General features: G+C 40.4%; 1 protein-coding gene across 2 annotated transcripts; it reads left to right on the top strand.

Moving 5' to 3' along the window:
• The first annotated feature begins 847 nt into the window (after positions 1-847).
• Positions 848-21,554, top strand: LOC146549264 (neurocalcin-delta B). 2 transcript variants are annotated; one of them, XM_085261983.1, is made up of 4 exons: positions 848-1,048; positions 15,443-15,873; positions 17,692-17,797; positions 19,351-21,554. In XM_085261983.1, exons 2-4 carry the CDS (start codon positions 15,496-15,498, stop codon positions 19,443-19,445), a joined length of 579 nt encoding a protein of 192 aa, XP_085118109.1. In that variant the 5' UTR covers positions 848-1,048; positions 15,443-15,495; the 3' UTR covers positions 19,446-21,554. The 2 variants fall into 2 exon arrangements, with proteins under 2 accessions (XP_085118109.1, XP_085118108.1); XM_085261982.1 differs by having other exon boundaries at positions 15,440-15,873.
• Positions 21,555-22,865: the final 1,311 nt, after the last annotated feature.

The raw sequence follows: 22,865 nt of genomic DNA, 5'->3' as shown, positions 1-22,865 counted from the left end.
AACACAGTCTGAATAATCCCTGTGGCTTTGACTTCCTTTAATCATCTTAGCCAAAGCATGGCTCCCAATGTGCCTGCATGGGAACACCTGTACTGGGCCACAGCAAATGGATGGTGGTTATCATTTTAATCACCCTCCTGTTCCTCATGCAATACTCAGAAATAAGCAAGCGCATTTATGCTGATCAAGAGAATGCAAAACAAAGCAAGTAAGCTGAACTTTAATGCAAATGACTGAAAATGTAGTCTTAGTGTCAGCTGTTTATCTTTATCATTTGAATCCATCCGAAGGTCTAGTTTGCACACATCCCACATTAGGGGAGAAACAAACAGTACGGCAGGTAAAAGACACAGAACGCATGCAAAACTGGAGAAAATGTTTAAATAAGAGCCGGAGCTGCCATAAACTGTGTAAATATTTAGTAAAAGGTGGCGCTGTATGTGCAGCGTTATTTAATTTTTTTAATGGTAAATAATTTGTAAGCAATTAATAAGTAAATAAAAGTATAAGTTATTTTAATGCTTTTTAAATTATTTTAAACAGGTTCTTGATCTGTATTCTTGTGTATGTGCATCAGGTGGCCATTAGCCACAAAATGACTTATAAAACAATTACTTCTATATGTTTATAGACCATTATAAAACATTAATAAACATTAATAAGCACATAGATGCTATTAAATACAGTGGGGTTATGTTTCATTTGATATACTCTTTAGTAAACGAACAACTTGTGGCTACAGTTTTTAAATGCTAATCGCCATTCAGGTGCCGGGCTCCTGTTGCCAGGAAACCGTGGCTTCCCATTGGCCGCTGCCGCTCCACGTGATGCCGAGCCTTGACGTCACGCCCAGAGGCTGTGGGGCTAAGCAGAGTGTGTGCAGCGGATCGGGAAAAGAGCCTGGTAGAGTTTGGACTGCGAGCACCCGGGAAACTCCAGCTCACCTACCGCACAGCTCTGCTTCCTCTGAAACGTTCACCGTCCTCGTACTAATAATGGACTTCTAAAGAGACTCCTAACGAGCCCCCCACAGCAACTTGAAAGCGAGGTAAGCTGTCGCTGATGTTGTGTTCGTCTCTTCCTTCGCAGTTTGCCCGCTTCCTCATACTTTGTTTCCCACCCCTCCTCAGTTTTCCCTCCCCGCACTCAGGTGAGATGACTTTACAGGTTGAAGAAGCGTCCTTGTACCGCTTCCAAAGCGCTTGCCTCCACTTTTATTCGCTTGTCTTAAATGACCAAAACAAGCAGCCTTTTTTGCACATGTTTTTCTAACATAACTTTGCAGTTGCAGAGGTATTTCGCGACGCTAGCAGCGGATAAAGCTTTACCTACATTTCTAATCGGATGAAGGTGCTTCTTCTTGTCCTAAATGAGCCCCTGAAGAGAAGAGAGGTGTTCGTTTTCAGTCTTTGCACTCTCCATTTGATTGAAGCAGGAGTGAGAACAGGAAGTGAAAAAAGAAGGGAGTCCTGCTACCACACAAGGCTGAGTGAAGCAGGGTATCTCATTTCAGCAAATGCACATCAGTTAGCCAGTGGATTAAAGCAGGGCAAGGGTAGCTTTACTGGACTGGTGGTGCTGCTTCACCTTTGTCAGGTGAGTGGGCAATCTGCTTTCTGCAGAGTTTCTGGTTAAAGTGTGGGGTGTCTGGTCAGTGCACTAATAAGCTGTTGGAAGAAGACCCAGAAGGAAAACGCACAAAAAGGAAAGCCACTGAGAAACCACCAGAAAGCGTTTCAAATATTTGCAGGCTTCTGCTGCTCTTATCTGAGTCTTTTGCTTTTTGTTTGTTTAGTGTAGTTGCATGCACGGCAGACCACATGTAAGCCTGCTTGAGCTGCATATACTTAAGGCAAAGAGTCTCTGTTAGCTTAAATAACAGAAGTCTGAGCATTTTGACAAACATAACGTGTATTTTAATTTAGAATAAAATAAATCCCACTTGTAGAAGCTGTCCTTTTGATTTCTTTTGAGGGATGGTAAAGGCTTCAATTTTATATAAGTAAAACTGAAATGAATTGAATCTTTTGCTTTATCAAGAGACTCTGGCTTAACCTGACACAAATCATGTTTTGTTTTTCCTATAGAACACACATAAAACATCCCTCTCACTCTTCCTGAGGTTGAGCAAAAGTAATTAATAAATTTAATGCGAGTTAAATGGGTATGGGTTGATTAATTTGGTTAGCTCATAACAAAAAAGCTGGATATTTTTGCTGTTTAATAGCAATCAATTGGTAGCAATTGGTGCCCATTATGTGAAGATTTCCTCCCAACAGCATGTAGAGTAAATAATTAATATATAAAATATTGACTCTGTTGGTTTCAGGTTTCCATGAGACGGACCAGCAGCTAATGTAGGATTAAACTGACTGAAGCTCCATCTCCAAGTAGCTCCTCCAGGCTTCAGTTGAACTCGTGCAAATTTCTTTCTTTTTTTAAGGCGTCTTTTTGGTTTCATTTGTTGATGTAAACACTGTGGTGCATTACGGTTGAGTTTCCTCTGATGGTTCCAGTGAAGTGGCCACGGGGGGATCAGACAGGGAGGTGGTGTGAGGGGGAAAACATTAACGGACACAGAAGCCGAGAAATAAATCCGAGAGTTCAGTGGTCCAGAAGAAATGGGAGAAAGGAGGGTCATTCGCATGCAAAGAAAACAGAAAACACACTCACACACGAAACCTCTAGCTTCCAGACTTCTGATTCGATTTTAGTAATTCAACAGCTCGAGCGGCCAATACAGCATAACAAGATAATTGAAAGACCTGTGGAGGGTGGAGTCGAGATAATGGCCCCCTTGGTGTCAAACGCTTTCAGGATGCTCACAGATGTGTGCTAAATTTGAACAGATGTTCTATTTTCACCGGCGTGGGTGTCTTCTCAGTTTGTTTTGGGCCAGACTGACCGCACTGGTAGCCTGGTCTGTAGTTAGGCTTGTCTGAGCAGCAGTCTGCGCCTCTTTAAATTGAATTACACTTTTTTTAGAGAGAGTAGACTGGGGGGGGATAAAAGGAAGTGAAGGAGAAAGCTGGAGATAACACGAGAGAGAAGAAACAGATTCCGACCTGTCACATGGACTGTGTTTTGGATAGAAAGCCACATTTCTGGCATGCAGATATCTCTGACTGAGAGGGGTGGGAGTTGTTTAGTCATCTGATAGATTGACATTTCCATCTCTGTAGCCTTTTGTCTTTACAACAGGCTGTTTCAGGGAGAGACTCACATTTAGAGACTCTGTGCAAAAATAAGCGGCCCTCTCATGCAATCAGTGGCATTTTGCTGTGAGTGTGTGATGGCGTTTGTCCGTTCTGCAGCTCTGCCTCCTTTGGAGTCGTCAGAGACGCTCCTTTTTTTTCTTCTTTTTTTCGTTTTTATCTTGTTCTCATTCGCTCCCTCATAATGGCTTCGGTGTCATGATTGTGGTTTTCTGCAGCGCCTTGACGCACAACGCTGTCTCACAATGGGAGCTCATGTGCGCTGAATTATGATGAAGTTGTTGCCGTGGGAAGGGAAGAAGTCGTTTTTGACATTGGAGAGCAAAGTGCACGTTAAGCATATGTCGAACGCCAAAAGGTTCGTCGCGCAAGCATGAAGTTAAAGCTAGAGGAGCAGATGGATTAACTGTCTGTTCTGTATGTCCATTAATAAAACTGTGGATATGTTTCAGCTAGACACATAAATTTGGTTTTATTTTATTTACTTATTTATTTTCTGGGGATTTACCAATAAATTGCTGGAATATTGGCTCCCTTGTCTGATATGTATCCTTGGAAAAAAAACAGTAGCTGTTATTTTTCTGTTATTTCACATCAGATTTGTGCTCGCTGAGTTTTTAAAGAGTATGTGGTGAAAGGCAGAAGGACTTTCTTTTGTTTACATGAACAAATGAGAAAACAAAATGGTTATTTAAAACACCAGCATCATCCCAGACTTTCACAGTCAGAAGCTGGAGCTCCTTCAGAGACATAATGATATTTTCCCCCCCCCCCGATGAAATGACACACCGGTAGTAATAAATGCATTGTTAAGATAAACACAAACAATAGGGGGTGTTAGAAGACAGAAGTGGCTAACTTTAAAACTTTAAAGCTGTTGCTCACGCTGAAGGTTAGTCGCTAGGCCCAGGTTACCCTGGAAACCCTCTGATGTATTTATATATCTTATCATAAGTCAATCACCAGTATCCTGTCATCGGCAGTGGCTTCATTTATGCGTCTCAGAGTCGAGAAAAGCGTTTCATTATTTTCTTGGAGTTGAAGGTTGTTGACTTTCAGCACTCTCTGGTTGTCACGTCACTGAGAATCACTTCCTGTGTGGATGAAGAGCTTTAGTTTTTGTTTTAAGAGTAATTTGAGTTTTTGTCTCGGTTTTAATACCAAACTTTTACATTTTATGCAGCGAGCGATTGTTTTCATGTACTCTGAATCGTTTCTACTTTATTTGATGATTAAGACGAATGATTAAGGGTCTGTGTGTTTTGACCAGTGGTCTATAAATATGTTTGGGATCATGTCACCAAGAAATTCACGAAGTGATCAAATCTGAGAATCCAAAGTCAGAACATTTCAGCTGAATAGTCATTGATTCAGCTCTGGATGATGTTTCACATGTAATTGGAGTTGATTAAGTTTACCAACCTGCTTTGACTTTTAAGTTGTTTCACTTTTCCTAAACCTAAACCTTGAGTCGCTGTCGTACTAAGTTACTACAACTGAGTTTCACTGTTGGTCTGTGCATCCTGTTTCACCGGCAGAAACCCAGTGAAACCTCACTCACATCCTCAGACTGTGTTGGATAATCAGCAGCAATCCCACTCTGACCTTACGCTAAATAACACGGCAGATAGAGTTGCTCGGAGACATTCAAGGAGCTGCTAAGGCATGCTGCACCGAACAGCCGTCGTCACTTGTAACGTGAGTGTGTGTGCTCCCAGAGCTATGCGGCCTGCAGCAGATATCTGAGGTGCTTTGAGATGTTCGGGATCATCAAGCATGTGCTCGCTGATGGATGGTGGCCAGAAGATGTTTATATTTATGTGTTTTAACCTTTGACATGAGCGAAACCTCACTTTTCCAGCTGCACGAGACTACCTATGATGCTTCAGTGTGTCTTTGCGCTTCGTTTCTCCCATAAAAAATGCAGGAGTTTGTCGGCTTTGCACTTCACTCCGCTGGAATAACTCCGAAGTTCATCTATAACTAAAACTGCGCTTGTAAATAAGGCTTTCAAGGCCTTGTTGTTTGCTTTCATACTTCATTTTCATGCACCAAACGTCAGTCAAGTTGAACTCAACAAAGCAAACTGGCAGCGAGGATGAAACGAATTTAATAGAAACAGAAAGGACGTGAGATGAAGAACATTTTAAAGCTGCCAGCTGCTTGAACCTCGTCCAGTATTTCCCTTTCATTTGGAATATGTGTCGCAGCCTCCTCTTGGCACGTCTCCTGCAGAAATAAGACAGTTTATTTGTTTGTTTTGTTTGTCTTGTTTGTCTTGTTTGTCTTGTTTATCATTTTTGCCTCATGCTTCATCAAATCACCTGGTAACATCTTTGACCATTTATCCATTAAAGTGGTGGATTTACGTGCTAGTTAACGTGGACTGGCCTGAATTTTTGAATATGGAAGCACTTTAAAAAACCCCACCAAAAATAACATGGGGACAAAGATCTGTGATTTTCAGGTTTGAAGGTCGTACTAAAGCCTAGAAGGCAGCATATATAAGAGTTTTAAAGAGTTATACAGCCACAATCATCTGATCACAAATTCTTTCAAACGCAGATGAAGTGGAAGAGAACTGCAGATAAGCTACTCAAAGACGAAAGAGGCTGGTTGTGACGTCGGTTTGCCGTTGCGTAAACCGAGCCTCTGGGGGCGTTCACATGTGTCCTCGTCTAATGTGAGATGGTAAAAGTGTCATTTTTAATATCTTATCACAGCTGAGATGAAACAAACTTTTGAATTGCGGGTGGAGATCGGATTGCCGCCCCCGTAGGTCTAATAATTGCTTGCTTGTTAGGTCAAGGATAGCCGCCCTCAGCTCTGCAGCGCGGGCACAGATGCATCATATTTCATTATGAATGTGTCATTCATAAACTGTCTATCTGCGATCGTGTCTCTTTCGGCCTCTCGCGCTCTCCGTTGACCTCCTCAGATCTGTTCTTGGCTTATCTGTTGGACTGTGGGGTTAAGATTTACCTGCAGGATATAAATGGAGCCTTGTGGCTGTTGCGTAAGTGGGCAATGAGATGTTCTGGGACGAATGCCGTGTGGAGGCCCTTTGAGTCAAACAGCACGAATGAGTCAAGTGTAGTACAGTGCGAAGAGCTGTCTGCATACTAGGGCTGTGCAATTCGTTGGATTTTGTTTTCAAGACTAGAAAAAGATAAAACGGGGATTGTGGTGATGCTCAAATCCAACTTTACAGCAGCGGCTTTTGACTTTCTCTGAAAACTAAGCCCACTTGCTGTCAGACTGATGCATTTTAAGCATGTTAAGATCTATTTTATGCCAAAAAAAGGTTAAATATGTGTGTAAGTACTGAATCTTCCTTTCTACATGCGGTTGATTTCGGTGTAGTTCTTGGTGGATTTAAAGGTGTATTTTCTCTTCTCTTGGCTTTGATCCTCCTGTTGGTGCCACTGATGATGCTGGTGCTGCAGGTGTGCAGTTTGTTTGTTGGGCTGTTTTTGGAGTTAAATCTGCCTGGAGGCCCAGCAGGTGTATCCTGTCTTCTGCTAAAGACCTCAAACCTCGAACACTAAAGCTCATGGTGGCTGTGTGTGCACCGTCAAGGCCGCACTGAAAGAGACAGCCTGTTCTGGAGAGCTTCACTAACACCTGTGCAGGCTGAGGTCAGCGGCTCTATCTCAGGCCCGTTCTCCCCTCCTCGGGTTAGACTAGAGTCACACTCTTGTGCTGACCTTATGAGATGGTCGAGGGAGAGCCCGGCTAAACCGCAAGATCCGTCTACTTGTCAAAGCATTAGTTATGTAACGGTGCCATCGCTGGTCCGCCTGCAGCACCAGGTAAGAGCCTTACCGGTTAATTGTTGGCAGTGATCTCACAGAGCTAGAAATAGCGGAGTTCTTAGGGTGACTGGCTGAAGAGATGTTCAGCTTTTTTCCCATCAGTATTTCTTTTAAAATACACACAGACCTTCAACCGAGAGCCGTTCCTCTCGACTGTCTCAGAGGGCTGCATGAACTGTGCATGATAGTGGAAGAGAGAGAGTCATCCATGCCTGAATCGAAAACACATCATTAATGGCAAACCTGCTGCAGCTAAGCTTTAATTTAAGTTGGATTTAATTACATCTGATTAACTGAGGGAGACGGGGGTCAGAGCAAAAGGTTAATGTAACATTAGCGATGTTTACATGTGCAAAATTTCTTCAGTCTCATTAAAGCTCAGATCAGATCTTCACTGTTTACACGGACCCTAAATAAAATGATCGTGACCCATCATGACGTGCGTTTACTTGCCAAATAAATTGTTTTGACATCAGAATTTTCTAACCATCCGGAAATAGTAGAAGAAGTTGTTGATGTCCGATATTAAACAAACACCACTGTTTAGATTTCTCTGGCTAATGTAGCTCCTGCAGTTAAAAATGTAGTGCCACAGAGATGGTTTCAGATCCTTGTGAGCAAATAATGATGGTAGTAAACTGGGTTTGTTTGCAGCTGTAACTCCTGTGGTTACCCATAATTGCAGGGTGGTGTGTAAACGGCCTCACACATCATCATAGGAGTAATACTGTGCATTACTAAATACTTAGAATAACTTTATGTGCTTAAATCTGTCTTGTAGTTTTATACATATGTTTGTATGAAATAGTTTGTTAGTTTTTTTATGAGCGGTAATAAAAAGGACAGGAAAACATTTGCTCTAATTGGCCTGTGCTTACTTACCAGTTAAACTGTAAATCATCTCATCAGTCACAGATCACAGTGGAGAGAAAAGAAAAACGCAGAGGAGATGCAAACTAGACACAGATAAACCTAAAGTTAAGTTTTCATTATATTAATTATTTGGCTCGTAATAAGTGTGCAACATGGCTCTGTGAGAGAAATGTGCAAATACAAATTAGACTGGGACAAAGGGGATTGGAGCATTAATTCATAGCCTCAAAGCAAACCGTCTAATTTTTCAAGGCTGCTGTGTCCTCATCAGCCTTTGTGCCATTCGAAGTTTAGTCTGCTTTTCGCTGGAAGATGTGGTGAAATCACTGATTTTATGAGTCTGATAACTCTTTGTCATCATCACCATCACTTTATTTCTAAAGCACTTAAAAAACTCCAACATAACAGCTGACCAAAGCGATGTATAAAAATGAGAGAACCAGAATAAAACAATAAATCAGCTATAAGTTAATTCATAAAAGCTAGTGAATTAACTACCTTTTATGAATTAACTTATAATTGTATGTACCTGCGTATGGTACAGGTACATACAAAGGGCCAGAGTACAAGACAGATAGCAGCTCACACTGGGTAAAAGCCATGAAGTTTTAAAATCGACGAGAGATGGAACCTGTCTGGCCTGGCTAATTCCAATCAAAAGACAGTTAAAATAATCCAGGCAAGAGGCATGGATCAGTGTCTCTAGGTGGCTTCTAGACAGGATGGACTTGAATTTTGATAGCCACCTCATCTGAAAGATAGGCGACTTAACCACAGCAGGCCTCTCAAAATTTCAAAATCCCTGGTAGCCCTTCGGGCAGGGACTCTTCAGTTTTTGGTAGCCCAAAATAAATTTAAGTAGCCCGAATAAAAAAGAGAGCAATTTTTTGATTGATGTTTTGTTTCCTTTACAATATTATACTTTAATGTATAATATTGTAAAGGAAACAAAACATTAATCAAAAAATTGTTGAAAAACAAATTACAACATTGTATAAAAATTACAATCATCAACTCAAATACTTGGTTCTAATTGAACAGAAATTTATATGAACTTGTAAGAACTGTGTAGGACATGAATCAGTCTGTGTCAGATCCTGAATTTGAAATTTCCACTGAAGTCACGGGTAAGAGACAAGTGGAACCAAGATCTAGCTTTTTGAAGTTTGCAAAGACTGCTACATTTTGCCAGTGGTAGTTCACTCTTTGCAACATAGTACGCTGTTCTAAACAGATTTTTCAGGTTTATTTTTAGTATGTTATTTGCAATTGGTGTTTGTTCTGGGAAAGATATTGCAGACTGAGCAATAATGCATTTCTTGCATTTCTCATGGGTTCTAATGGGGGCCTTTCTTAAAATGACTGGTCCCAGTAACAAAGGCGCTTGTCGACTCAGAAATCGAGAGAAAACCAACAACACACCCGGCAGAACATTATGTTATTTACACGGGTGCACATAAGTGGTCCGCATGTGCGCATTCGCTGTCAAAATAAAAGACGCGCACCAGATAAGAAGTTGCAACGAGCGTTTGCGTCCATATAAAAAGCACTGTTTTTGTCCGCTAGAGTGGGATTTTCACGGAACATTCCGCACCACATCTCTGTGCGTTCATCATTTGTTTGAAGCCAGCTCACCTCCTGCAACCACTTTCCCGAGAATACGTGCTTCTTTTGTGGTTCGGACTCCTTCTGACATTTGTTTGGAGGTGGAGGAACACCAAAGTAATTGCTTAAAGGAGCTTCTTCGACATCTTTAAGAGTTCTAAACAAATGTCTGTCCTCCTCCTGAAAATCTTATGTATGCAAACACGTGTTGCAACTTCATATCTTGTGCGCGTTTTTTTTTGTGTTTTTTTTTTTTGACAGCAAATGCGCACCTGCGAACCAGTTATGTGCAGCCCTGGTTATTTAGCTCGTCATATTGCAGCCACAGAAATTCTTTTGTCCAAGAAACCATAAAGCTGCACTTTCTTTTTGCCTTATAGTCTGATTTGTCATAACTTTTCCGTTTTGTGGTAAGCTTTTCTTTGGCTGTCACTTCTTCACCCTGACCTGTCTTATTTGGCTCAGCAGAACTAAAATATATATCCTGCTGCTTTTACACACACACATAACGGTCAGCGATTCTCTGCGCGATCAACCTCTCATATGTTTAAGCTTTCTGCAGGAGATTTCACTTGTCATGTTTGCATAGTAAGCTAACGATTGATAAGACGATGTCAGAGGAATTGGTGCGCAAATTATCATCACTCACCAATCAGTACTGTCGCTCTCTATACACAGTTCGCGCAATTGCAAAGTGAAAGCAAAAAACAAGCGCAAATTCAAACGCGATTTCAATATGTCACATATTGACAGTGGCTCACCGATGCCAATGACATAATTACCCAGCTACATTTCCAAAAGAATGCAAAAGCATTGACATATATTTTTCCTTCCTACTATAGCCCAACGGGCAGGGCAGAGATAGATTTTGGTAGCCCGACTGGAAAAATCGCTAGCCCCGGGACGTCGGGCTAGCGATTTTGCAAGCCCTGCACAGTGTTGACATGTGACTCAAGTTTTATACTTAGATTAGTGATGCTGGATTTTTTTTTTTATGTGGGGCCAAAGAAGAAAAGTCAAAGGTAGGGATACAGCTGGAGCCACAGGATTTAAAAAGGAGGACCTCTGTAAATTTCTGTAAAAATTATGGAAATTCAGCGCTGTCCATCCCCTGATGTCATCAAGACAATCAAGAACCAATAATTTAAAGGAAAATAGATTTGACAGTCAACAGCATATAAATGAACACTTTCAAAATTTGATATTCATTCAGGAAGGCCTTCAGCTGGGTGTAAATAGCTTTTTTCCCCCTAAGGTAACTTGGAGATCGGCCTAAAGTCTTTCAATGATGAGGATGTACAGATCCTGAACAGGGAGGAACACTGGTTTGAGTTGAGTTGCCAGTTTTGTCTCTGCTATATCAGTTTATTCTTCTGTGATTATTTCAGCTCTTTAATGGTATGTACGGAAAATTAGCAACAATAAGCAAATTTTATGTAGAGTGAAAATAACCTTAAAAGCAACACATAGACATATTTAAACTGTCAACATGCTTTAATCCACCTCTGCTCTTTCCTTTTTTTGTAAAGCCATTAAGGGCAATACTAATTAACCTTCCCCCTCTGGTTTAAAGTAATGGAGAGAGGACGTATTAGCTGCCTCAGTTCCTCCATATTAATGTTTAAACAGCAAAGCTGGAGGGACTCTGTGTGATTAGGACCGCAGCTAAAAGCAAGCAAACTAACAAGCCATCAGTCGTTGTAGGAAGTGCCGTTTCATTCTTTTCTGACTAATTATGCGCTTTTCTTTTCTTGTTTATTTGGGCCCACTCACAGCGATAAACAGGAGTGATTGCAGGGTCAGTCGTCATGACTACGCAGGACCAAATAATCAAAAAAATGTACCCGAATCCATCGAGCAATTAAAATGCAGATTCGAGGCTGCGGTGGCACCAGTCAACACGTCAGATAAGGGATGAGTTTATGAATGAAGTGGAAATGTCAGAAAATGTAGGAGAAAAATAAATGTTCAGAAAGGCAGATAAGCTAAATATATAAGCTTATATAAAAGATAAGCTTCTTGTCACAGTCGAGCTGAAGGAAAAAACAAAATAAGGAGCAGCTAAACTAGAAGTGCAATATATATATTTCAATATCATGCAATACTTTTTCATACCACAGTCAGTTCACAAGTTACTGTTTAATACTTGAAATGACTTCATATTGTCCCACATATTTGAATTTATTTGGCTTTGACTCTAATCTCTGCCCAAGATTTCTGTGTCCTCGGTGTATGTGTACAAATGGCAAATAAAATATTTTATCTTATCTTTTTAAGCTGAAACTAAACTAAACCAGAGGGTTGGGCACACGTACGTAACAGAAGCTGTGTTTTTGTATGTTAGGCGTAAAAATGTATTTTGGATGTGATAAGATTTCTTATAAAGATGGATTTTAAATGTGGGGTTCAAAGACACTTGGGGGTCTGGAATTCATAGCGGGAAATGATTTGATGGGGGACTGTTTAGACCATTAATGGGTACTACTGGTTATTAACATTGATTGCCTTCAAGTTCCAACAAACCCGGATCATCTATTCACTCGGTTTGCAGTTGTCTTAGCAATCCTGGGTATGCAGAACTTGCTTCTTAGTCCTAAGCTGTAAATACTGTGTTATCTTTTCTTGGATGATAAAATGTCTGTAAGGAATCACTACTTCTTGCGGGACAACCATTCACTGAGGGGCAGAGTGACTGCTTCATGACTCTTTGGGGTCGTACAGAAGTGAACTAACAAAATTAGCCTTTCAGTATCGCAGGATGTTTCTAATTTTAGAGATATTGCACTCTGATTCTTACATGTGAATCAGTAACATGATGTGAGGTTTTTATTTTTGCTCTAAATGCGGTGAACAAGTAAAACAAGAAAATAAACAAAATAAGCTGATATGTTTTTTGCAGGCTCAATAATTTATGAACTGACACCCTGAAGGTTTAATTTCATACAGTAACTTTTAGGACTATTAAAGCTTATTAGAAGTATGATAATGAACAGATGTGCCTGAAAAAGGAGAGCCGTAAAGGTCACCAGACTCACTACAGGAATCACTGAATGCCCATAGGCTGTATATAAAAGATGGTCACGGTGCCTCAAACCTGCACTTTTTTTGATGTCCAGCAGGGGGCTGGTGCAGATTCCACAGAAGTCTGTGGGGAATCAGACTTAATGCTTACTTACTAAGGCTTCAGTGGGAAAGGGTTCAATCTGTATCCTCATCCTGCTTTTTTCACACTCAGTTTCACTTCACCACAAAGACATTGTGACTTCTGCCACATCTCCAGGGGCTGAGCTGAAGGATCAACAGCAGTACAAACATAAACAAGAGCAGCCCACATTACCAATTGGTCGAGGTGTTTTTGCCCTCATGTAACCAGACACAGCTAATGTGCTCTGTTACTTATACAACAAACACTGGTAAAATTCTGTGTAGCATACACAGACTACCAATTTTCCACAAAAACATGCGGTCCACAGCAGGCTATAGCCTGCAGGTTAAGCAAAAAGCAGCATTCCTTAAAATCCGGTTTAAAAAGAGTTAAAAATAACGCCAAAGATCTAGAAGACATCCTGCAGATACCAGCAGAATCCTGAGGAGTGTAATGTTTAGGGAACGGTGTCCTCAGATTAGTGTGTGTCTTTAATGGGTTTATGAAAGGATAAAGCCCCCCTCTCTGTCCATATATCAGCTATACCCTTCAGCTCCAGACTGTTTGCGTCTGTCTAATTTAAAGGCACAGACTCGCTTCCCTGTCCGTACATCCACCGTGCAGTCGGAGACCCCCTCCCCTCCGTGTGGCGTTTTGCTCCAGGATAGGTGTGTAAACAGGTGCTAATCTCTGTTCCCGCTGCCGCAGAATGGGAGTGAACTACTGGTAAAACAGCAGGGAGCTCGTCTGAGGTGGCTGCCGCACTGTCTGCGCTCATTGTTTACTCTGAGTTAATTAGAGGATTATAGCCGCCTGTTTATGGAAAATGTGTGAGTGTGAAATAAAAGAAGACGAAATTGGATTTAAGAAAAACCAATAAAAACACAGACTGTTTAATTCAAGGCGCGCGCACACACTTTCACACTTGCTGCAGGATTACTTAAACTACTGTCACTGCTAAATGAACTGATGAGGGTTAAATCTGTTTCCTGCCTTTTTTTAATTTTATTTTTTTTCTGTAGCAGAAGTTTGACTTAATCCTCTTAGCTATAAGAGCTCATGCTGTTTCCACAGTGTGTATGAAGCTCTGTCAATGAATTAATGGATCAGCTAAATGAGCAGAAAACTGTCTGCATACATGATGATGATGATGATTAAGAAACTGAAGACTGTACCTGTATGTTTCACTCAAGAGCTTACAATAGACTAACGTGTAGTTATTGTGAGCTAATAAGTTCACATGTGTTTGTTTTTGCTACATTTTATGAGGTTTACAAGTTTCATTGTCAAGATTTGGAATAGGAAAAAGGCCAAAAGCCTGAGTGTAAACAGAGAGGTCCTGGAACTTTATTACCCTTCCTGGAGCAAAGTACCTCCACTGCTTCGACCCGACCTGACATTGCTGATTGTATCTGTCATTATCCTCGGCTAAGCTTTTTACAGCTTCCCTCTTTCTTTAGCCTGAAGAACTCAGCAGCAAGCAGTGTGACAAGGGAGGGTGCTAAACAAATTAGCTACAGGGGAAGACGATGAACTGTGTCCTCTGCTGAGTTTCCTTTCTGCACCAAATTATTAGTTATGGAGGAGTGCAACATTTGTCACACTGTGTTTATCTTACTTTCCTCAATCAAAATGAAAGAAAAGCTGTCAGATGTTTTGATACCAGCTCAATAAGCCATCTCGGCTGCGATTACAGAGGATGTTGATAGCTGTGTCTGCGAATGAGCCTCAGAGTTCATGCAGGAAATGAAAGATGCATCTGCAGAGATGCATGCACAGGCAGAAAGGCATGTTATAGGTGTGGTTGTGCATCTGTCGTAGTGCTACACCATGAGAACATACAATGGTCTTGTGTTGCAGTTGCTTGTGCACAAGATCAAGCTTATGCTTTCCTTTTATCTAGTGTGTGTGTGTGCGCGCATTTTTCCATTTAATCAGCCACCAAATAAATGAAAAAGATAAAATCACATAAGATAAGAGAGCATGTGCTAGTTCAGCGCCACATAAGTGATTTCCCTGCAGAAAGATAAGAAAGAACAGTGGAGAATATAAACAGATTTAATCAGTGACATTAATTTAATCAAAGGCATTAAATAAAATTTATAAATGGTACAAATTATTATTATTATTATTTGTATACTGTTTTTGTCCTTCCTATTTCTCATTCTTTCTGACCCTTGTGCTGCTCTAACATGTGAATTTTCTGGGTGTGGGATTAGTAAAGTCTTCATCCAAGGGAAAAATTATAAATGCACATTTTACCAAAGTTTGTTTGACATGAGCAGCACAAGTAAATGTGACGTTACAATGCTAGGACATGCCAAAACACCTTAAGGGATAGGTTTACTGCAGTTTACTGTTTTTTGCTCTCATCAGGCTAATTTCTGGCTGCAGCATGCACCGATAAACACAGAGGGAGACCAGCATTTAGCAGATAATATTGGACTGGATGTTTATCAGCTGATGGCAAACTCGACTCAGCGAATGAAGCTGTTGTTCCGTGGGTGATGAATGTATATTGAGCTATTCACTCACTCATATGACAGAGCAAAACCGTTTTTCGGCTGTAAAATGTGGATTTATTGCCTTGCCTAAAAATAAAAGCTTGTGATGAATGGTTTTATGTAAATATGAGATATTTACGTGGAAAAGTTAAAGTGTGAAAATGCATTAAGCGCTTTTATTCCCATTTATATCTGCTTCCCGCCTCCTGTCTCAGTAAGCCTCGAGGTCACTGCAGATGATTTTCTAACAACCTTTTAATGTCTTCTGTTTTCCGCTGTCAGCAGTCTAAAGCATCGCTGCCCTCACACCGACTACAGCCTCAACGCAAGCAGTGACCATGGGTAAACAGAACAGCAAGCTCCGTCCCGACGTCATGCAAGACCTGATGGAGAACACGGACTTCACCGAGCACGAGATCACCGAGTGGTACAAGGGCTTCCTGCGGGACTGCCCCAGCGGCTCTCTGTCCATGGAGGAGTTCAAGAAGATCTACGCCAACTTCTTCCCTTACGGTGACGCCTCAAAGTTTGCTGAGCACGTCTTCCGCACATTTGACGCCAACGGAGATGGGACTATAGACTTCAGGGAGTTCATCATCGCTCTGAGCGTGACCTCACGTGGTCGGCTGGACCAGAAACTGAAGTGGGCGTTCAGTATGTACGACCTGGACGGGAATGGGTACATAAGCAAGGCCGAGATGCTCGAGATCGTAACGGTGGGTCTTGCTTTGTTTTTTTATTCCTTTCTAACTTTATTTCCCTCCATCTTTCTGCTTCTCTAGCTTTATGTACCCCTCAGGCTTTTTAGAGGGAGCTGCATGCCATCATGCTCCCCTGCTCATAAAACTATTCCTGCAGTGGAGCAATATTTTGCTCAGCCATCCATACCAGCTGCTGCATCATATCTGCTTTTGTGCTCTGAACCATTTCACTGCCCACAGCGGGGAAAGCAACGATGTGTAATTTAAGAAACCAGCAGTTCCTCTCTGCTTCCCTAAAAAAGACTCTGCTGCGATGTGTGGTCCACCTTCTGATTGTCATATTGGCTCAACACTAGTTGGGACAGCTGCGCACTTCCCCATCGTTACTCTACAGGAAACAGGCTCCTCGCCTTATTGGACGAATGCTTCAGACGTCAGTCGGAGCATCACGCACGCTCTCACACAACCCAGCAATCCTGTACACATGTTGTTACATCACACGTTGCGGTGCTAAATTGAGCCGAGTACCAAAGAAGGTGTAATCCCATTCTCCAAAGTCGGTGTTTATTTAAAGCGCATGCGTAAGGTGAGATGGAGCCTATATCTGGACATGATCCGATACATTAGCTGTTCCACGCAGGCCGAGTTTGAATTTAGTCTGTAAGACACAGGGTGGCTGTGGCTACAATGTAGCTGCCATCACCAGTGTGTGAATGGGTGGATGACTGGATATGTAAAGCCTTTTGGGGTCCTTAGGGACTAGTAAAGCGCTATAAAAATACAGGTCATTTACCATGATGAATTAAGTTTCTTTGTAGTAAAACTGTTTAAAAAAAAAAAAAAAAGTTATAGTCATATTATGAGGAAAAAGCGGTGAACTAGAGATTTTTAGCTAATCCAGTTGAAGGACCTATTTGTCCATCCATAAATTACAAGAACCTCTATGCTTTCATGACTCATCCAGTGGGAACGCTTTCTGGCCAATCAGCGGCATGCATTCTGTTGACGTCACATTTGTGGGTTGACTCAGCTCACCTGGAATCCTGGCAGAGATAGTGGGGGGATACCAGGTTCTGCCACCTCATGCCACACCCTAAAATGCGGGCCGAGTGGGTACTAGTGGAAAAGAAGTAGCTTATGAGATGATGAAATTAATCACCATCTAATTTTCAGTTGCAATGATGAGAAAATTCCTCACGATAACAACAAATGTTTCACTTGTTCTCCCATTAAAATCATCCCATGCAGAGATGCAGGAATGAAAGGAAGGTGGGGGGGAAAAGAACCCGCCACCCACAACCCTTCAGATTTAACAAAATCTGAATTAACAAAAGTGATTTTCATATTTTTTTAACCTTTTTTTTTTTTTTTTATTGCGGAAATTTTCTTCTGCTCCATATATTTAATAAAACCTAAAACAAAAATGTCAAAGAGTATTTCTTTTCTTTTCTTTTCTTTTGTTTTTTTTTTTTTTTTTTTTTTTTTTTACATGAACGCTTTCTGTTTATTTCCCTGCGGTGAAATCAGGCAGCAAAGAGTGAAAAATAAATGAAAGGGCCACTCTATCTTGCTTCTTCCCTGCAGAGATAAGTTGATCAATGGGTCACTAAGATTATCTTTTTTTGTGCACTTTGCAGTTGTGCTTAATGGACTCCAGTTTTCCACTGAGATATCATCTGTTTGTAATGCATTACAGTCACTCTTAGAAAGTTTGAACCTGCATAAAAGGACATTAAGGTTATTTTGTTGTTCAGTGCACGAAACACTATTTCGGTACTATTTTTCCCTCAAAATGTACATACTGAAACTGTTTTTCCCCCCATCTGTCTTCAGGCCATTTACAAGATGGTTTCCTCTGTGATGAAGATGCCTGAGGACGAATCCACACCTGAGAAACGCACAGATAAGATTTTCAGGCAGATGGACACAAATAGAGATGGTAAGGCTTCCTTATTATCTGTTCTTATTATTTCCATTTATTAATGTCAGCAAAGGATGCTCATGTTCAACATTGCAGTTTTCAAATAGTTTGTCTACAATACTTATACATACTCAGCGTGAGTATGTATAAGCTCTGGTAGTGGAGAGAGGACACTAAGTTTTATCAAAAGCAAGCACTTTATTGGCTGTTTGTAGTCCAAATACTACACTAAGTAAGTATTTGAAAATCAGAAATCAACACAGAAAACGTGGACAACATCAATAGATGATCTGCAAGGAAAATGGGACTGTTTATACACTGAGAGCTGATGGGGAATGAAACAAATGTGAAGGCAATCAAGACGATTGTAAAGGCGGGAAGTAAAAAGGTCGAAAGCAAGGAATTTAAAAAAGGGTGAAACTGCACTTCTATAAGGAGGCAAACGCTAAATAAGATCTAAAGAGGAAGAAGAGCCACAGGGTTGAACAGAGGGAACTAAAAAACCCAGGAAGAGGAATTCAAAAAACCAAGAATTCAAAACTGACACTAGCCCACTAAAACTCCATAAATTCAATAAGAAGTAAAGCCTCGTCCAGACAGGAAGTGATTCCCTCATCGCCTATCGCTCTGAAGCCAACAGAGATTCCAGACTCCAGTTGCCACGGTAACCCTGCAACCTATGCATTACCTTGCAGTCGCTTATAATCTGTGCCCCAATGGGTAGACGCTTGTATCGCTCGCCTTGTAGTTGAGAAAAGTTCATCTTAGGATCTGCCCCCTTTGCATTGCCATTTAGTAATTACAAATGATTTCCTGTGTGGACGCAGCCTCACGATCACATTTACAAGTATGGAAACCCTCAACCTGACAGTAACAACAACAACAAAACTAGCAAGTCTTAAACAGCAGTGAAACTAAAGCGAAATCACAACTTAATAATAACATTAACGGTGATGTTAATAATAAAAGCAAACAAAAAAGCTCAAAATCCACACAGAACCCTGGAATCATGACAGGATCTCCCTACAATGAGATCAGTCAGCTATGACTGTGTCTACAGCAGCCCCACCCACCTTCTGTTCAAACCTTCTGTTTGCATGGGTTGTCTAATAAAGAGAGCCAGATTACGACACCACCCCACACACACAACGCACATCTAAATTTTGAAGGTGCTCTTCAGATTTAGAGGAAACTGTTTCACTGGCAGCAGCAGCAGTTATCAGTCTTTTTAACTGCTTTGTTTTAAATTGCGCCATTACAGGAGAGGAGGCCTGTTACTTCATGGCTCACTGCTTTTTCCAATTTTTTTTTTTTTTTAGTTTTATTGCAGCTACATTTTAAGCACAAATCCATTTCTTGATTTTTCTGTGTCTGTCCTTAAAAACTGGTTCCCACTCACAGTTGGTGTGGTTGTGCTTGTTGTCTCTTCCTCCTCCTGCCAGCTTTTGCAGCAGTTCATGGATTATAAAAAAGAGCTGAAAAAATAGTGAATATATATTTTTTGAAGCTGCTTTTTAAAATTGAACTATTCATATTGCAACACCTGTTAAAGTCATTTATGTCTCTCACAGGTAAACTGTCCCTGGAGGAGTTCGTCGATGGAGCGAAGAACGATCCCTCCATTGTCCGACTGCTTCAGTGTGATCCCAGCAGTGCTGGGCAGTAAAACGAAAAAAGGACTTTTTCCACTGCAGTTTAATAGATTTAACACATTTTCAAAATCTCTCCCATCTGACACACCTGAGATTTTTCTCTTCCACATGGGATACCTCGAGCTTTAGAGGCACATGAACGCAAACAGACACAGATTAACATGCACATGCTACAAATAGTATATAATCTTTCAGATTCCTACATGCACACACGGCTCATGCGCCTCTACGCCTGGTCAAAAACTCCAGACAAACACATGTGGGTTATCTCACATAAGGTACAGATATAAGTCAAAAGAACTGAAATCCCATCAAAGACTTGTGAAACGCAGAGTGAAAGCTGTGCTTTCTGTCTGAGAGGACGGCCAGTGAGGATAATTCAGCACATTTGTGAGGTACTCTGAGCCAAATCAAGTTTTGGCTGTTTGTTTTCCTCCCCTTTGTTGTTATTGAAAGCATTATTCCTGATGTAAAGGGAGTCATGCTGGCTTTGTTCTGTGTGACTGACTGACTGACTGGGTGGTTCTTTAAGTACTGCAGTGTAAATCCATGTCAACACTGGAAAAAATGAAGTAAGTAAGCGTGGGCCTAAAAGCGTTCTGAGCTTACAGTAGACTGAAGATCTGGGAATTGTAGTTTTTAACCAAAGAGTAATTGTAGATGGGGATGAAAGATTATTATTTTTTGTTTATTTTTGTCTTTTGTTTGAATTTTTTTTTGTACATTTTGGAGGAATGTTACATGGAACCAAAACTGACTCAGATGTCTAAATGAAGGGGAATATCGTGACTACAGATTACAACCATCTGCTTCTTTGAAAGTGACTTTTCATGCCAAGTTCTGTATCCACACCCACACATACAGTATGTACACACATTAATTTTAACTACGAATACACGAACTTGGCATATGCATAGAAACCGAGCTGTGATTCTCCTTCAACTATAGTTCAACAAGTATATAATTTGAAAATCAAAGATAGATGTTATATGAATATATATAGTACGTACTTATATATTCTTTTACTCTGTGGTAACATTGTAGCAATTCGCTGCAATGGAAGAGATTCATTTTAAAATGTTGACATATAAATTATTGGAATGTGATGATGAACATTTTCTTTTTCTTGACAAACATGATGTGGAAGAAAGTTGTACAGTATATTCACTCATATTTATGCTAGAGATGTTAAAAAAAAAGGAGAGGACCACACATATTGCTATGCATTCAGCTTTGAATATCATCTGCTGCATTTTAAAACTTTTAAAAGTCTCCTACACTGACGTAAGATAATAAAATGCCGGCAGTTAAGTTTTTCCACTTCTCAGCGTCGATGTTTAAATTCCAATGTAATCTTACATTCTTGCGCAAATGTGACGTCGTGTCCTGAACGTGCAGTTTTTGTCTCACGTGCAAAAAAATAAAAAATCAATCAATTTCAAATTGATGCTGTGACAGATGTAAATGATAACGGTTGCTTAACTGACAGGTTGATGCACTGACGTTACCGTACATAACCACCTTTATTTGTGAAGCACTTTAAAATGACCACAATGGACCAAAGTGCTGTGCGGAGGAATAAATAATACATAGTAAAGAACTACAACACACTAGCTCACATGAGGTATAAAATACACATTAAAAATACAAGTGAAATTAATAAAACACACAAAACATTAAAAGTAAAACAGCCATACAATAATACAGATGAAACAAGGGTGAAATAAAGTCAGCATCTCTCAAGCAAAAGGTTTTTTAGGATTTAAAGCTGAACATGATGTAAAGGAAGTCTTCTTGTCTGGATAAATGTGATATTAAGGTGGAAAAATGATAATAATTTAATTAACACTGTTAACATTTCAATGAGGCGATTGGTACTACAGTCTCACATGTCATTTCAATAGCATCTTGTGGTCAAGTGCCAAATGTAGAGGAATTTTAAAAAAGGAAAAGAAAAAAACACAGTATTGTATCTGTTTATACTGTACAGCTGTGACCTGTCGAACAAAAAAAATAAAATCCAAAAAACTGTCATTTTGTAGATTTTGTATTGTTAACTTGCAAAATGTGTTCTGTGTAGGATGTCCATTTTGTTATTAAAATAAAGATAAAATGGGGAAAAAGGCTTATTGTTTTTTCACTGTCTTTAATGATATTTAATTTGAAGACACACTGTTAAGGAAGTTGACTGGAAAAAATGTCTACGTCCATTAATTACTTTGTAATTTTCTCTGCAGGCACCTCCACATGGGTTATGTTTGTGATGTTATGACAGCTACAAATACATATTTCTCCACAGGATTAATTAGTTATAATTTGTGGCCTTTTGACTCCTCATGCCATAGCAGTCTTATAATCCCCAACAGATTATATACAAGGCTTAAAAAAGTGGAAAACAATAATGCTGGATATCTGTATTCATATGGTCTGGGTAATGTGTTAGGAACTAAAGAATGCCATATTGTTTAATGGAAATGGAAATGACCAACCCACAGTGGGCCCCCATGTGGTTGTGCGTGTGCCTGACAATGTCGGGGCATGCTACTAATGAGTTGATGGATGATGAGAGATCTCCTCCCACATCTGGATCCGGGCATTACTGAGCTCCTGGACAGTCTGAGGGGCAACCTGGTGTTGTCGGATGGACCAAAAAAATAATGTCCCAGAGGTGTTCAGTTGGATTTAGGTCAGGCAGCCTTGGGGGCCAATCAGTGTATCAATTCCCTTGTCCTCCTGGAACTACCTGGATACCCTCTCCACATGAGCCCGGGCATGATACCAGTCCTGCTAATGGGTTAAGGACCTTCTAAGATCCTTTTCAGCTCTCCTAGAGTAACTGCCTGTCTCCTGGAATTTCCTCCATGCTCTTGAGACTAACTTTTTCTAGAGGACTGCAGGTGCAGCCTTTGGTAGGGTCCAGGTATGGCCTCATGCTACTACTAGTAACACAGATCCTAGCCAAATACAAAGCTAGTAAAAACAAAACAAAAATCAACAACAGAAAAGATGAGGAATGACAAAAATGGCCTCCAACTGTAAAATCACTCCTGTTTTGGAGGTTTGAACAGAGGGCCCTTTATCATGTTTCCACTAAGTGCAATATTTATTGGTGATGTAAAATGGGGAAACAGAATGACTCCAACCAATTTATATAAAGTCTTATTAGTTTTAGTGTGTTGTTTGTGTTTAGTTCTAATTGGTAAAGGCTAACATGGTGATAAACTATGAGAAAATGACATGCTAGCATACCTGATAGGTGCCAATACGAATGCCAAAATGAAATAATTAATAATTAATAGAAAATACAAAGCATCATGAAATAAACTGTCACTGCAATTCATCAAGACCCTAACGTGCTGGTACCCTGCACAGCAAGTAAAGGTAAACAGATCCCAAATAAAAGACTAAAGCAGAGGACATCAGGTAACCAGTTG

Source organism: Mchenga conophoros, linkage group LG22 (assembly GCF_057382185.1).
Source record: "Mchenga conophoros isolate Kocher_MC1m ecotype Shallow Benthic linkage group LG22, M_conophoros_male_GT1.1, whole genome shotgun sequence".
Taxonomy (NCBI): domain Eukaryota; kingdom Metazoa; phylum Chordata; class Actinopteri; order Cichliformes; family Cichlidae; genus Mchenga; species Mchenga conophoros.
The sequence above is the reverse complement of the archived record's forward strand: the minus strand, read 5'-3'. Positions and strand labels throughout refer to the sequence as shown.